This window comes from Benincasa hispida, chromosome 12 (assembly GCF_027475165.1).
Source record: "Benincasa hispida cultivar pf3 chromosome 12, pf3_genome.v1.1, whole genome shotgun sequence".
NCBI lineage: Eukaryota > Viridiplantae > Streptophyta > Magnoliopsida > Cucurbitales > Cucurbitaceae > Benincasa > Benincasa hispida.
In genome coordinates this window covers 83,930,620-83,946,429 of record NC_143489.1, presented here as the reverse complement: position 1 = coordinate 83,946,429, position 15,810 = coordinate 83,930,620, and the positions used below count along the sequence as shown (strand labels likewise).

The 15,810-nt window shown below is 27.6% G+C and overlaps 1 protein-coding gene across 2 annotated transcripts; it reads right to left on the bottom strand.

Annotated features, from left to right (window-relative positions):
* Nucleotides 1-1,668: 1,668 nt before the first annotated feature.
* LOC120092881 (ent-kaurenoic acid oxidase 1-like) lies at nucleotides 1,669-13,759 on the bottom strand. Of its 2 annotated transcripts, XM_039051124.2 has the most exons (8): nucleotides 13,381-13,759; nucleotides 4,913-5,390; nucleotides 3,844-4,113; nucleotides 2,833-2,922; nucleotides 2,596-2,674; nucleotides 2,393-2,499; nucleotides 2,168-2,289; nucleotides 1,669-2,059 (listed from the first exon to the last, which is right to left on the bottom strand). In XM_039051124.2, the coding sequence occupies exons 1-8, from the start codon at nucleotides 13,593-13,595 to the stop codon at nucleotides 1,966-1,968; spliced, it is 1,455 nt and encodes a 484-aa protein (XP_038907052.1). In that variant the 5' UTR covers nucleotides 13,596-13,759; the 3' UTR covers nucleotides 1,669-1,965. The 2 variants fall into 2 exon arrangements, with proteins under 2 accessions (XP_038907052.1, XP_090163940.1); XM_090307814.1 differs by lacking the exon at nucleotides 1,669-2,059 and having other exon boundaries at nucleotides 2,164-2,289.
* Between the last annotated feature and the right edge of the window lie 2,051 nt (nucleotides 13,760-15,810).

Here is a 15,810-nt window from a genome sequence, read left to right as displayed (position 1 = left end):
GATATGGGAATCAGGATCTCGCTTATAAAGGAAATCTCGCTGATTTTGGTGATAAGAATCTTGCTCTAGAAGGAAATCTCGCTAGGATTTGGGCTGAGTATCGTTGGTAAGGTGAGTATTGCTAGGATGAAAATTTTCCAGGAAAAGCTTGATCTCGCCGATCTCGCTCATGAGGATCTCGCCAGTAGAGCTGTCTTTGTTGATGAAAGTTCCTTTAGTAAATGAATTATTTGAGGTATTTTACTAATAATTCTAAGTAGTTAACCGGGAATTATGTTCTTTCAGGCCAAGAATAGCTAGGAAAGGCGTATAAACTGTTGAGAGCCCTGAAGAGCAGTGAGTGACCAAGTGAATTAATAACTTCAATACTTATGTATATAAGATCAAGTAAGTTACAGTGACATTAATGATGAATTTATACTCCCCCAAACAACCAATGGTTGGAGAATAACTTAACGCATGTTTCCTGGCTTGTATATGTGTAAAACAGGCCAAGGTATGTCATGTAATCACTACAAAAGTTAAGTTTCTAATTTCATAATATGCTTCCTAGGGGAAGGCTATGAGAGAATGAGTTCTTGTATAAATGATAGGCAATGGAACTTAATTTGATGTTACAAAATACCCCAGTACCGAAGGACATTTGAGAAGAGACCTAACCAACTGGATACCGAGGGACATTTGAGAAGATATCTAATCAACTTGGTACCGAAGGACATTTAAGAAGGTACCTAGTCAACTTGATACCGAAGGACATTTGAGAAGGTATCTTAATAGCTCGATACTGAAGGACAAGTTTGAGAAGGTATCTGAGCAGAAGTACTTAAGATATGATGGTACTTAGCATGGCCACGTGCACGTAGGCAGTTATGAATGAGAGGCCAAAGTATGGGTCTCTTGGTCGGTAATAAACGTTGGGAGCTAGAGCGGTTAGGCTCGTTCTCAACTAGGGAACAATGATGTTTAATGATGTTTAAGAATGGTTTAAAGCTATATTTAGAGATTATTGCTTGATTTACTCATTAGTATATTTACAGATTTATAGTGATGTAATGCTTGATGTTATACGATTCTATAGTCACTCACTGGCCTTTTAGCTCACGGGATTTCTGTGTTTCCCTTTTCAGGTAGCGGTCAGTTTCCTCAGGGTTGATCCTGCTACTGCTTGCCACTGAAAGACTCGGCTTATTAAGAAGACTTAGGTTGATGATCTGTTTATGTACACATGTTTTGAGAGGGAATAGGGCTTCTTTAGGAATGTTTGGGCCATCTGTGAATATTTTTCTGTAAATGTTATGTCATGGTTGTGTGCATGTATTTATGTAATCTTTATAGAACCTTAAGGGGGGTTTGTTGTATGCTATATTGCTAATGTTTTAAACAGGTAGGTATTTAGATTAGAAGGCTTGGGTGGTGGGTGGTGGGTGCTGGCAGTAGGGCTAGTAACTACTACGGTCATATTCTCTTCCAGAATAAAAGGATAATCTAGGAGGGGGTGTGACAGTAAGGAAATAATAAATGAGGCCTAACCATAATGGAAAAACTAACTATAAATAAAACAATCAAATAAGAAAAATAAATAGAATGAATAAATCTCCATAAATCTTCTTGTTGTTATAGTTGGAGTAAAAAAAAAAATAGATAGAAGCTACAAATGATATATTGAAGTAGATATAAAATTTAAAATATATATATATATATATATATTGAGATTGGATTACCAATAGTCTTCAACTAGCTCGGGGCAAAGGTCGTGAGATTTGAGTTTTGTATACCCATTCTCTAGAATCTTAGTTCATTGTGATAGATCTATAATAAAGATTATGAATTATAATAAGTTCATATCCTATATTCTTACATAGATGCCATTAACAATGATTGAAGATTAAAAATACAAACAATAGTGGAGCTAAAAATCATTTCAACTATTTCAACAACATCTTGATTCATTTCATCCAAATATCTTCAATCAAGTCTCTTGATCCTCGCCAAACAATTATCTTTAGGCCTTGAATGTGGTAGATACCTCACTGGACTTCTTGGATTAACTCTTTCCAACCTGATCATGAAAACAACTCAATTTAAATATAACCACGTTCGGTCAAGGAGATAATTGAAAATAATTTTAAAAAATTAATTAAATTTTATTAAAAGAGCTTGTTCTCACTGATAATTGAGGAGGAAATAGTGGAGAAAGATGGAGATTTCTAGTTTTGCAAGATCGTTTCCGGGACACAATCTACTTCCTGCTCCAAATGGAAGAAAACTCCCCGCTTTTGGTATGAAATTCTGAACTCAAATAACGTATATATATGAGATTACATTATATCTCTATTTAGAATGACTTTCTAATGACTTATAAAAGAGTATTGAATATATATAACGTTCTTACATCCCATCTTGATGGGTTAAATTCTTTCGGGTTCGGATACGTTTCGGGATCATAGTGAACACTTCTAAACCAAACTAGAACTTTCCAACCTTTTGGAATGGTATAACCTACATGCAAAAGAGAGAAGGCTATACTATTTAAGCTATATGTACAAATAGAATACCATATAATAAAAATTGGACATGAAAATGAATGGAACTGACCACAAATTTTGACATCCTGCTTTGCCTCTCGAAAGACAGTGAGGGAGAATGTTACAACTCGTAGTGTTTCATCGATCACCTATAAAAGTTTAATAAATTATATAATGTTTTTTAAATTAAACATGTCGTAACTCGATAGATAAAACTCTAAGTATCATTATAAATGTCAATATTTCGAGTCCTTAGTTTATAATTAATGAACTAAAAAAAGGATAAAATGTTACAAATTAAACATACCTTTGAAAGATAGGGCATTTCTCGAACTTCCTTGAGAGTTAAATTCTTCTGTCCGAGAGGTCGTTTTTTTACTATCTCTTCTTGCTCTACCTATTTTTTTTCAAAGTTAGATTGTATATTTACATATATTAGCTTATAATTCTACTTTAGACTCTATTTTGGTTTTTGAGCTTTTAAATTTATTTCAATTTGATCCTCAAACTTTTTTAAACAAGAAACTAAAGGATGTATGGATGAATGGGTACATTTGAATATGTCAACTAAGTTAACACATTCATAATACCTTTAACATACCCTATTTTAGTCCTCAAACTTTTAAATTAAATGCGTCTATTTTATTTATTACTTTTATTTCAATTTTAAAAAAAATGACATATATAGTTCAAGTATGTGTAATAGTGTGTTAATTCAGGCAAACAGAATGAGTTAGAGACGAACATTATGAAAAACTTATTTTAAGATAAAATGATAGTAGTAGTAATAATAATAATAATAATAATATAGCATAGCATAGCAATGAATTAAATGATGGTTTTTTAAACTGAAAAGTTCAGGAACATTATAAAACTTTAGAGGTTAAAATAATACAAACTTGAAAGTTTCAAGAACAAAATAAACACGGTTTGAATGTTTAGAAATTTAAAAATTTAGGGACAAAAATGTTATTTAAACCTATGTATTATTATTACCAACAGATGTACATTATGCTCTATTTGATAATAATTTAATTAATTCTTAATTAAGCTTATAAACAATATTTCTACCTATAAATTTTTTTGATTTATTATCCAAAAACTCAAAAGGCAAGTATTGAAAGAAAAAAAACATTTTTTTAAAAAAAAATTGATTCGGAACTCAAGTGCTTCTAAAATAAACTAGCGAAAGAAATAAGATGATCAAAACAAACATAAATTCGAATAACAGAAAAGTAAAAACAAAATCATTTTATCAAACATATAACTTCAATGATTATTGATGACATATATGTGATTTGATTTGTGTATATACTACCTTGGCCTTTTGAAGAAATTGGGGATGTTGTTGTAAGAAAATGGTTGCCCACATCATAGTATGACCTGAAGATTCATGGCCTGCATTTAAGTACATTATCAAAACATCAATAATTTCTTCATCACTTAGCCTTCTTCCATCTTCATCTTCAGCATCTAACAAAGCATCCATCATATCTCTTCTCTTTGCTATCAAATTATTCTTCCTCTCTCTTTCCTTCCTTCTCCCACTCACAATTGATCCAAATGTCGCCACAAGGTTTTTTCGAGCCTGCAATGAGATCCATCGATGCTCGATTAAATTATAAGTTTAATCTTTAGAAAACATTTAACATGTTCTTAAACTTCTAAAATTAGTTTCTATACATTTCTAAATTTTCAGTTCCGTGTCTTATAGATTCTTAACATGCATCCTCAATGTCTTTAAAATTTTACAGAACTACCAGACAAAAAATTAAAAGTTTAGAGTTGTTTCTATTGGACATTATAAAATGTAAATCAATTAATTTTAAAGATTTTTTAATAAATTAGGAAGACCTATTAGACACATTCAAAGAGTTAATTAACATCTACCTAATAGACATTTTTTAAGTTCATAGGTGACCTAGTAGGATACCAAAATTGAAAGTTCATAAATCAACTAGATATACTTTTTTAACTTCAAAAACCTTTTTAGATGCAAACTTAAAAGTTTATAATACTGTTAAACACAAAATAAGAGTTTGTAATCATTTTTCGATACAAACTCGAAAATTCAAAAACCTATATTAGATACAAAATTGAATATCCAAAACATATTAACCACAAAAACTTGCATAATCCTACTAAAACCAAAATGAAAGTTCAAAAACTTTTTCAACACAAACTCATGAGTTCATGCAATGACTTTTAGTTTGGATTGTGGTAAGATGAGAATGTTAGAAATGTGTCAACCTAGTTAAGATATCCGAATGCATCTACTAATCCTAACGTCTAGTAACTTATTTAAAGTTCAGGTGCTAAACCGAAAATCATTTAACCTAATAGTTCCTAATTTCCTTTCTAATAATCTCTAGCATTATATGCCTGACCTTGAGTGCCTTATTGTAAGCAAAACCAGGAATGTTGATGGCCATAGCTCTGACTCCATGATTAAGCTGAGTGTACTCTCTCTCCAAAGCCTCCATTATTGCCTCACTTTCAGAGCTAAGGAATATGTACATAATGATCTTGAAGGTAAGCTTTCTAAGCTCTGTTAAGAACTCTATTTGTCCCATGGAAGCCCATTTTTCCAAAGAAGAAACCACAATTTTTTCTATGTAAGTGAGGTAGGTGGCCAACGCATCGTAACCGTTGACCGGAGCGGCAGTTATACGGCGGAGACGCTTGTGTTCTTGGTAAGAAATGCCAATGAAGGAGTTTTCTCCTATGAGTTTCATGGTGGAAGTAGGCCATCCTGACCCAAAAGCTTCATCATCATTCAAAACTCTTTTACATGCTTCTGCTGAAGTTACTATCACACTTGGACTTCCAAACATGAAGGCCTTGTACATTCCTGTATTTCCATACCTAAAAGAAAAACATACACAGACGTATAATTCAAGATCATTCTAGTCTGGTCTCTAAACGTTTTAATAATTTTTTCTACTTCTATCTTCTGAACTTAACCATCTCTTCTCTAAGCTATTGAGAAACAATCATTTTGATCCATGTTATGTTAATATTCTACTTTAAATCTGTTTTTGTTCAATATTTGTCCGTTCCTAACTTATTTGACTTGAAATCATGCTTTTATTAACATGACCGTACTACACATATTTGATGTTATGCATGTAAGTCAATAAATATTAAAACTGAAATAAAATTAAGAGCCAAAATAATTATTTAAAGAAATTTCAAAGGTTAATATAAACCTCTTAAATGTATGAAAAAATCCCAATAGAACCAATTTAGAAATTCAATAACTAAAATTGAACATTTTGAAAGTTTAAGGACTAAAATAAGATTTAAAACATATTTTTAATCTTTAATAAAAGGAATTGTACTTATATCAAGGAACTTCCTTATCTATATAATGGTTAAATTACAAGTTTTTCCCCTAAACTTTAGAAAGAATCTAATTTATGTATTTTTTAAAACTTTTAGGTTTATGTTTATTTGGTCATTACACTTGAAATATGTTGTTTTAAATTTCAATTTTGTGTCAAATAACTAAATGCCTAAAATTTCACTTTTGTACTCTTTTTTTAAAAAAAAAAATCCACGAACCTATTAGACACTAATTACGAACTAGAGTCCTATTTGACACAAAAATCAATTTTACATCTTTAATATATCAATTCATTAAAAAAATTGAATATCAAGGGATGTTTGACTTAGGAAATTAGAGAATTTTGGAAGTTGGGAAAGTGAAGTTGTGAACTCCACTTCTTGTTTAGGCCAAGGAGTTCATGAACCCTACAACTAAAACTATCAATGATAAACCGCGACAAACTAAGATAGACATCTATTAGTATATGATAGATGTCTATCGCGGTCTATTGCCTTCTAATAGATATTTATCATGATTCATTGCAGTCTATCACTAATAGACAGTGATATTTTGTTATACTAGAAAATATTTTTAGCAGTTTTATTATTTAAAATAACGACCTTAAATTGAAGGCTAATTTTTAACCATACAAAAATCTAAGAACAAGAACCATTCAAAACTAGTTGAAATGTACCATAAGTAGACAAAGTTAAAAGGCAACAAGAAGAAAAATGAAAGATTATGTTCATACAATAAAGAAAAGGTAAAAGAATCAAAATCTTTAGAGCACTAGGATTGAAAACAAAAACCACTTTGCAGACATTTCCAAATGCAAATAGACATCAATGCATAGACAATAACACCATTTTAAAAATAGAACAAAGAAAAGAGTGGTTTACACAAACTTGGTACAACCACCCAAAGAAAAAAAGTTATTTTATTACCATTATTATTTATCCCAACAAATCTTTTTTAAAAAAAAAAATTTGAAAAAAGGTGTTTCACTTATTATTAGTAAACGACAAATACAAATAACAGTAAATAATAATAATAATATAATTTTTTAATTTAATAAAATAAGATTAAAATACTATTTTGTCCATATATTTTTTTTCATTTTAAGGTAATTATTTTAAATAGTAAAACTACTAAAAATATTTTTAAATATAGTAGAATGTCATTGTCTATCAGCAATTGACTTCTATCACTGACAATAATAGATATCTATCGCATGATATCGCTAATAATAGTGATATTTTGCTATATTTGTTAAGTTGATTCATTTTTCTATATTTGAAAACAGTTTTTTATTTTATTTTAATATATATTTAAAATATATCATGAATTTAGTTCATCAAAAAAAAAAAAAATTTCCAATTCTGTTAAATAATACTAATATTTTTTCCATCTAAGAACATAGATTAGGTAAATATATTTTTTAAATTTATGAAGGAGAAACTAATAAAGGCTAACTTTTAAAAAAGAAAAATAATAATAAACTCACAACATGAAAGGTATACATAGGTTAAAATATTAAAACAAAGAAAAGTATATAGACTAAAATAAAATGAAAGATTGAAATAATATTTAATATTTAAACCATTAAATAAGAAATTATGATGCGTATTGATTGGCCGAGCAAAATTTGTTGGGCCACGATGGAGTGGACCGAGATGATCAAAGTCGAAACGACTCCATCGGAGAACCGAAACCGACAAGGGAAATGACAAAACAAAGCCTTGTCTCATAGCTTAGATTTTTCCCAAAAAACGGAACACTTATATTATGTTTTTGGACATTCTTTTTGGTATAATTTCACATTGGTCCTTATCAGTAAGTATTTTCTTATTTAGTCCTTCACTGCTTTTAAATGTTAAAACTGTTAATGATAAACCTATCTGATATAACATAAAACCCAAAACAAGGTCATCTTAGACAATCATATTGTATATTTATGTATGATTGATCTATCAACTTCAAAAATAATCTAATAAATTCAAAAAATTTTAATTTTATATCTAATAAATTTATGGTATATTTAATATATTTTAAAATTAGTGAATTTTTTTTATATAAAATTGAATTTTGTGTCTAATAGATTATAAGAATTTTAATTTGTTGTTAAATAGATTCATAATTCTTAAGAAATGTCTAATAAATTAATGATGGCTCATTAGATACAATATTGAAAGTTCAACACTTTTTAGATACTTAATTGAAAGCTTAAGAATTTATAAGATACTCCTTGAGTTCAAAATTTTATTGTGTATTTTTTTTTAAGTTTTAGGACTTATTAGAAACAAGTATCATCACGTCCTTTTATGAAATTAGAATTTTTTATTTTGGGAAGGCCAAAAAATGGTAGCAAATACTTGGAGGTAGATACCAATTTCTCTTTAAATTGAAATGTATGTCCTACATATTATTTTTCGCTTTTTTAGGGGTATTCAAATAATCGGATGACTCAAACAATCCAGACTATCTAATGTAAACTGTAAAAATTGGTCGGGTTAGTTTCACTGGGTTGGACTGGGTTGGGTTAAATTTTTTTTCTATTTTTATTAAGTCAGATTGGGTCTCGAGTTGAATAATCTTTTTCGAGTTAACACCCAAACCAACCCAATCCGAATTACATATATATTACTAAATAAATAAATATACTGTAAGTTTTAATTCTTAAGCCATTTAGCTTTAGACCAAAATTTTTAATAATTTTCTTGTAAGATTATTACATTGTTTGTCTTGATTTAAAATCTGTAATAGAAAGCAAGGATATTTGGTATTTAACATTTGAGTTTTATGAAATTTTAGTTAATAGTCATCTATAGTAGATAAATTTAAGTGTTTTAAATTAATAAAAAAACAACCCGACAATCAAAATTTTAAGGGTTGAATTTGAGACATTATTCAAGTCTTTCGATCAAACCGACTAACTCAAATTAGAAAACTACCCAACCGATCTTATATATACCCATAATTTTTAGGCCCTAAAAATCGATAATGGATTGAGAATTATTAAAAATGTTTTAAAGTTCATGTATCTATATGATACAAGTATAAAAGAGAACAAATTCTTAAAATACTGTTTAAAGCCAACAAAAACGTAGCTCAATTTTGGTGATTCAAATTTAGTTTGAAAATATTATACCATGGAAGTTAAACATCAATTAATTTAAATTTTCAGTAGCAGATAATGATTAAATTGAAAAGTGTAAAGACAAAAGAATAAATTAAACTAAAACATATATATAGCTACGGCGTGGAGGGGCCAATGTTCCACGTAATTACCAACCATATAACTAATTTAAAATTAAAACAAGATAATAAAAATGTTTTAGAATTTGCCTAAACGCGACAGCATCAGAGATGAAACGACCGTTTGGAAGCAAGTGACGTATTTGCCCCTGCCGCTCTTCTCTCATTTTTCAATAATTCCAAAATTATCGATTTCTTTTCTCCCTCATATTTATTTAAGATGCAATTTTTTTTTAATAATTTCATATATTCTTGTAAGTACTAATAAACACTTAACATGTTTGCAATAATATACTTATTTTAAGTATTCATTTAACATTTTTGTAATAATATATTTATTTTATAGAAATTGTTTTCTTTTTTTTCTCAAGTTTCGAAGAATATATAAATTTAGATATTCAATTTTTAAAATAAATCTATTTAGTCCCCGAGTTTTAAAAAATAAGATAACATACACTTTTTTGTTCCTAAAGTTTGAAGTTAATATCTATTTGGTCTCTAAAATTTCAAAACAAACACTTTAGTATTTAAATAATCCTTATTTAAAATTGAGATTAATTGACTAACGGACAAATTACGTGCTATTGAAATAGCAATTTTTACTAATTTTTAATTAATTTACGCTTATGTGGCTTTTTTTTCCTTCTCTTTTGTCATCTTCCTCCCTTCCTTCCCTTCACACTTTCTTCTCCCCTTCATTTAGAACTATTTTCCAAACCTCAAGTACTAAAGTGTTTGTTTTGAAACTTCAATGACCAAACAAACATCAAGTCCAAATCTCAAGGACAAAAAAATGTATTTCGCCCTGAAAAATATGTACATTATTCATGGATTTTCAAAATGTAGATTTTTAATCTCCAAACTTTTAAAAATAAGTTTTAACCTTCGTTGAAGTATTTTTTTTATTTTTGCATTTTAAAATTATTTTATCACTTTAAACTTATTGATATCTATCAGTGTCTATCATTGTCTATCACTGATAAACAATGACATTTTGCTATATTTGAAAATATTTCTAGCAATTTGTCATTTGAAGCAATTACCTGATTTAAAAGAGTTTTTTCCTTTTTTTTTTTTCTAAGTTTAACCTTTTTTACTCTAATTAATTGAATTTTTGTTATCTTTAACAAATCTATGTGACCTTTACACTTTTAAAATGATTTGAAAATTGCAGTTCACTATAATAAAGTGATTTTTACTTTAATTATAATTTGAAGTGAACAACTAATAATAAATTCTTAAAATTGAGGGTAAATTAGGTATATATTAAAAAAAAGGTAAAATGGGTATATAATATTTTCTCTCCCATACAAATCTTTTACCTCTTCCTTTATATCATTAACACGACCATGTTCCCTTTGTATTTTATACCGAAAATTATCATATTAATTTATCAAATCGAGTATAGTTCAATTGACATATAAGTATGCTAGAAATCACAAAGTTTATGATTCGAATTTTCTTACTTCCAATTATATTAAAAAAAATTATCAAATTAATTTAGTTAGATTATAATCTTTGGAAATTGAACTTTCTTTTCCATGTACTTAATTTTGAAAGTTTTAAAAAGGTTTACCATATATGTATATACTCTCAACTTTGTGTTTAATAGATTATTTTTTTGTTTTACAAGTCTTTGACTTATTGAAACCACAAACTTCCTGAATCTAATACATATCATACGTCAGTTGAGCTATACTCATTTTGACAAACGATGAAGACTCTATTAAGTACAAAATTGAATTTTATGTATCTAATAGATCAATTAAATTTAATTTTTATATTAAAAATATTTTAAATAAAATTGAAAGTTTAAATATCTATTACATACAAAGTTTAAACTTATACTTTAATTGGTTCGCTTTTATGGTTTGGAATAATATTAATGTTGTCTCTTTTAATTTTAATTGTTTCAACTATTTATATAAATATGTCATTGACGATGACCTAGAGTTTAGCAAATTGTAAATTTTAAAACTACAAGAACAAATATCTTTCCTTTTCAACATCTACTTAAGAATTGTAAGTAAAAAAAAAAAAAAAAAAAAAAAAAAAAAAAAAAAAAAAAAAAAAAAAACTTGAATTAAATAAGAAATAGAAATTTTACTTAATTACATAATTTGAATATGCATTTTTAAAAATGAACTTTTAGGTATTTTTAGATAAATTTATTTTTATTGTATTAATAAAAATACATAATCATACTTAAATTAAAAGAAACACAAAAGCGTGCTATTTTTCTAATTTCTTAGGATAACTTTTCTAATGATTTTGTCTTTTTAAAGTGTAATACATTGTTGTCGCAATATATATATATATATATATATATATATAAGATCTTTTTAAAGTAGACTAAAAAATATATATTGTTTCTATCCTTAAAAAATAAATAAAATGAAATAAAAGTTTCCATTGAAGTGCTAGTGGTCAGTAGAGTACTAGGTTCAAGTACAGGATGTTTTGTAACTTCTATGTTTCTTCCTGTGATGTTTTTTAAAACTGTTTGGTTAAAGTAAAGTTTTTTTTTAAATCTTAATTAAAAAAGTGTTAAAGTTAAATCTTCTTCTTTTATGCATCATTTATATCTAATCTAAAAATACTAAAAGCTAGGTCAAATTTCAAAAATAGAACAAGATTTTCAAAAAGGTGCGATTAAGAATGATATTTTATTTTAAAAAAGAATAAAATAAAATAAAGTGTGTTTAATATAAAATGCCTTTTAATTAAAGTGTGTTTAATATAGTTTATTCAATGATTTTAGATTATCAAAATTGTTTATTTTTAATGTTAGAATAAATAAGAAGTGGTAAAAAAATGGTTTTTTTTTTTTTTGGTTTTTAAATGAAAATCCTCGAAATATATGTATGAAGTATATAAAAATGTATTTAAAATTCATATAATTAGTTCATTACTATTGCACACGGTGTAACCAAACAAATTTGTCATTTAAATAATTTTAAAGAAAAGGTAAGACATAATAATAAAAATTTTATTGAAAATACATTTTCCAAAAGTTTTTAAATTAGGAGTTTTATTCTGAACGGGACCTTAATTAAAAAATAATAATAATATATTTTTTTCCTCCAATTAACATGTTGTTAAGTTCAACAGTTAAAACATCAGTAATATTTTTAATACGTCAAGCGTCAAATCTTCACATATTCAATTGTCCCATCAAGTGTAAAAATTTAATAATCTTGTACAAAACCTTATACATGGTACACCTAAGTTGTGTGGTAGTCAACTAGTTGATCTTGGTTTATATACTATTGACTAAGAAATCAAGCTTCAAACACTCCATTATGGTGCTTTAAAAGCCATAAAATATTCAAAATTTCAAACAATAAAAAAAAAAAAACATGTTAAGTTAGGTGTATGGTTTCTATTCGTTCAAAGTCCTTAATTTTTTAAAAAAAAAAATTAAAGAAGGTTTGAGAGAAAAACTATCATAAGATTATAATGATCACATCTTGCTATAGTAATACTATTTTGTAATCCCAATTAGCTACAGTCAACACGGTAAAACATCATCAATTATTTTGTTGCTATAATGTTTACTATTTCCTTCTCAAACTAAACTAGTTTATGCCTCAAACACATACTATTATAACCCAACTATAATAACCTATGAATATACTAACCAATATCAAACCTCTAACCTCGAAGTCAATAGTACGAGTACTGTGCTAGTTGAGCTACGCAAGTATTTTGATAGACTATGAAACTTTTAATTTATGGTCACTAAATCGTATATGACATATCTGATAATTTTAAAGAGTATAAATTAGGTCCAAAAAAACCTATTAGACACTTTACACATTTAAGCTAATCTATTAAATAAAAATTTTTAAAAATTTAGAAACTAAAATTTTTCATACCGCAACATATAGTATGGGCGTCCTGCAACTACTCTGGCTCATTAACTACCACGAGAGCAATGAACAATTTGAAGTCCAACAATACTAAAGTATTATTTTACTAAAAGAAATTTATTATAAACAACTACTACTAGAAATTTCCTTCAACTTATTACAACTTCAGAAGTTTTTCGAAACTAAACTTGTAATTTAATTGAATTTTATAGAACATGTATAAGCTTATTATTCCAATATTGTAGTTTTTGATCGATTCAAGTTACGACAATGTCTTGTTGGAATAAAAACAAAAACATATTCTTTTTAATTAAGGGGAAAAAAAGGAACCATTTTTAGTATTATTAGTATGGAAAAGCTCCTAGTTGCATAGAAATGAAAAGGAAAAAGAAAGTGTGACCTGGAGAGGAAGGAGTCGATGAAGGAATCAGGATAAGGGGACTTGAAAGCTCTTAGAAAAGACCACATATTGCCAATGAAGGGCCAGCCGAGATCGCCGGGTGGTAGGGCGAACCGTTTCGAACCCAGCCGAGCGGTTTCGTGGACCCAGTGGTTCGCATTCTTCAAAACCCAAACCGCCACCACGAGCACCGCCACGAGCACCGCCATGAACATTTGACAAGAGGAGGAAAATGGAAGGTGAAGGAGAAAGGGGTTGAGTTATGGGTTGATACTTATAATAAAGGAGAGAGAATTGAGAATTGGGAGTTTTTTGTTTTTGAGAATGTGTCGTTTAGTGAGTTGGAGTTTGATTCTTTGTATCTTGCATTTGTACAACCATGTGATGAGTAAAATGAATTTTGTTTTTGTGAAGTTTGGTGGTAAAACATTTGTAACCAACACCCATGGTTAAATTAAAAAAAAAATAAAGTAAATTTGTCGTTGCAATTACATCTTTACACTTTCCATTGTAAAAATTGAACTCTCTAACTTCTACGAGTGTTTAAAATTAGACTCTCAAACTTAGAATAGTCGTAGAAATTAAATTTCCAAATGATAAAAATTTGAACCCTCAAACTTATACAATTGGTACAATTTCTATAATTCTGTAAGTTTGAAATGCCAATTTCAATGCCCTATTAGTTTAAAAGTCCAATTTTAAGATTTGTATAACAATTGAAAGTTTGAGGATATAATTACAATATTATTACCATACTTTAGGAGTTGTTTTTGCAATTTACCTTATAATTAATATTTTTTTACTATCTTTGGTAAACATTTCAAAACTACCCGTTAGAGTAGAAAACCTTTAGAAGATGTATATGACATTGGCTAAAACATAAATTATAACCTAAACACCCACCACACATGTTATAGGTCCACAATTTTCATCTAAAATTTTAACCGATTTCTAGTTTTAGGGGTAGTTTTCAAACTTTTATAAAAGGTCAAGATTAATGTTGCAATTTTTGAAAGAATTAAGAGTGTTTTAAAAATAAAATGGCAAAGTTTCGGAGTTTTTTTTTTTTTTAAAGAAAAAATAATAATTTAGCCTTTTTTTTTCCCTAACATGGTAATTTTTTTCTATTTGAAATTTCGTTAGTTTTTGCCCAATTGTTGGCTTCTTCTAGAGTTGTGTTTTATTTAGTCTTTGTGTTGAATCAAGGCTAAACTATGTTTGATCTACATATTTTTAAGTTTTGAGTTTAATATTTGAAATATATATGCCCTTCAACAATTTTATTTTCAAAAGGAGTAATGAAAACTAACTTAGTTGTTGAGTTGGAAATCGAAAAATGGCAAATATGTACATCAATTAACATAATATATCAGCATTAGTCGTAATTACTGGGTCAATTATTAATGTAAAGTGTGCTTATTAAAAAAATTATTAGAACTCAACCACAACTATATCTTAAATTTGAAAATTATTTTTATAGGATCATATTTAAATCAATTTTAAAGGTTATTTATTTATTTTTAGAATAATTTTAAAGTTTAATGGTAGAAGTAGAACTTTCTACATGATACTTGTATGATAGATGGATTTGACACGTGGATTGTTTTGTATTTTGAGATAAGTGATTGTAATAATCAATAAAATCAAATAATTTTTATTGATTAAACATCAAATGTTATTTCATTTGTCAAATCAATATTTTAGACGGAAACTTTCTAATTTCTATTAAATTTTTTCTATGTGCTTCACCTTTGGATGTATTGATTACGTAATTATCGTGTCATTTTTCTAAAAAGATTATTTTCATTTTCATTATTATTATTTTCTTATTTTATAAGTATTTATTATTATTAGTATTCTTCAGTTTTAAAATTTTAAACCACGAACATAAGGCTTGGTTCTTTCAGTAGTGTAATTTTCTTGGAAAAGAAAACACAGATTAGTGTTTTTTTTTTTTCCTTTTAAAATGCATATAGAGGTTTCTTAATCATTTAATACGGGTATTTTTTAAGTAAAAAAAAAAGATATAATTGTATTTTAATTAATTAAAATATTTAATAGACAATATGTAACACATGGCAAAAAAGAAAAATGTAACATGTGAGGGACTATTTCTACCATTCATGTGTTTTATGATTTTATCCATTTTTTATTTATTTATTTATTGTTAATAGGGAAGAGATTGGAATTCCTTGAAACGAAAGCAATTGAATGTATCGATTTTTATTTTTCGTTTTTCAGAACATCCCAAAATTTAGAGTGACGAAAACAATGATAAACATAAACCTAAACATGCTTCTACTATGTAATTAGAGAGGAAGGGATTAAGAGATAATTCACCTTTGAAAAACTATATCTTCTTGTCTCCTCTCCACATGAATACAAACTACTCCTCTCGATCTTTCAAACCTGCAACCATGAACACAGCAT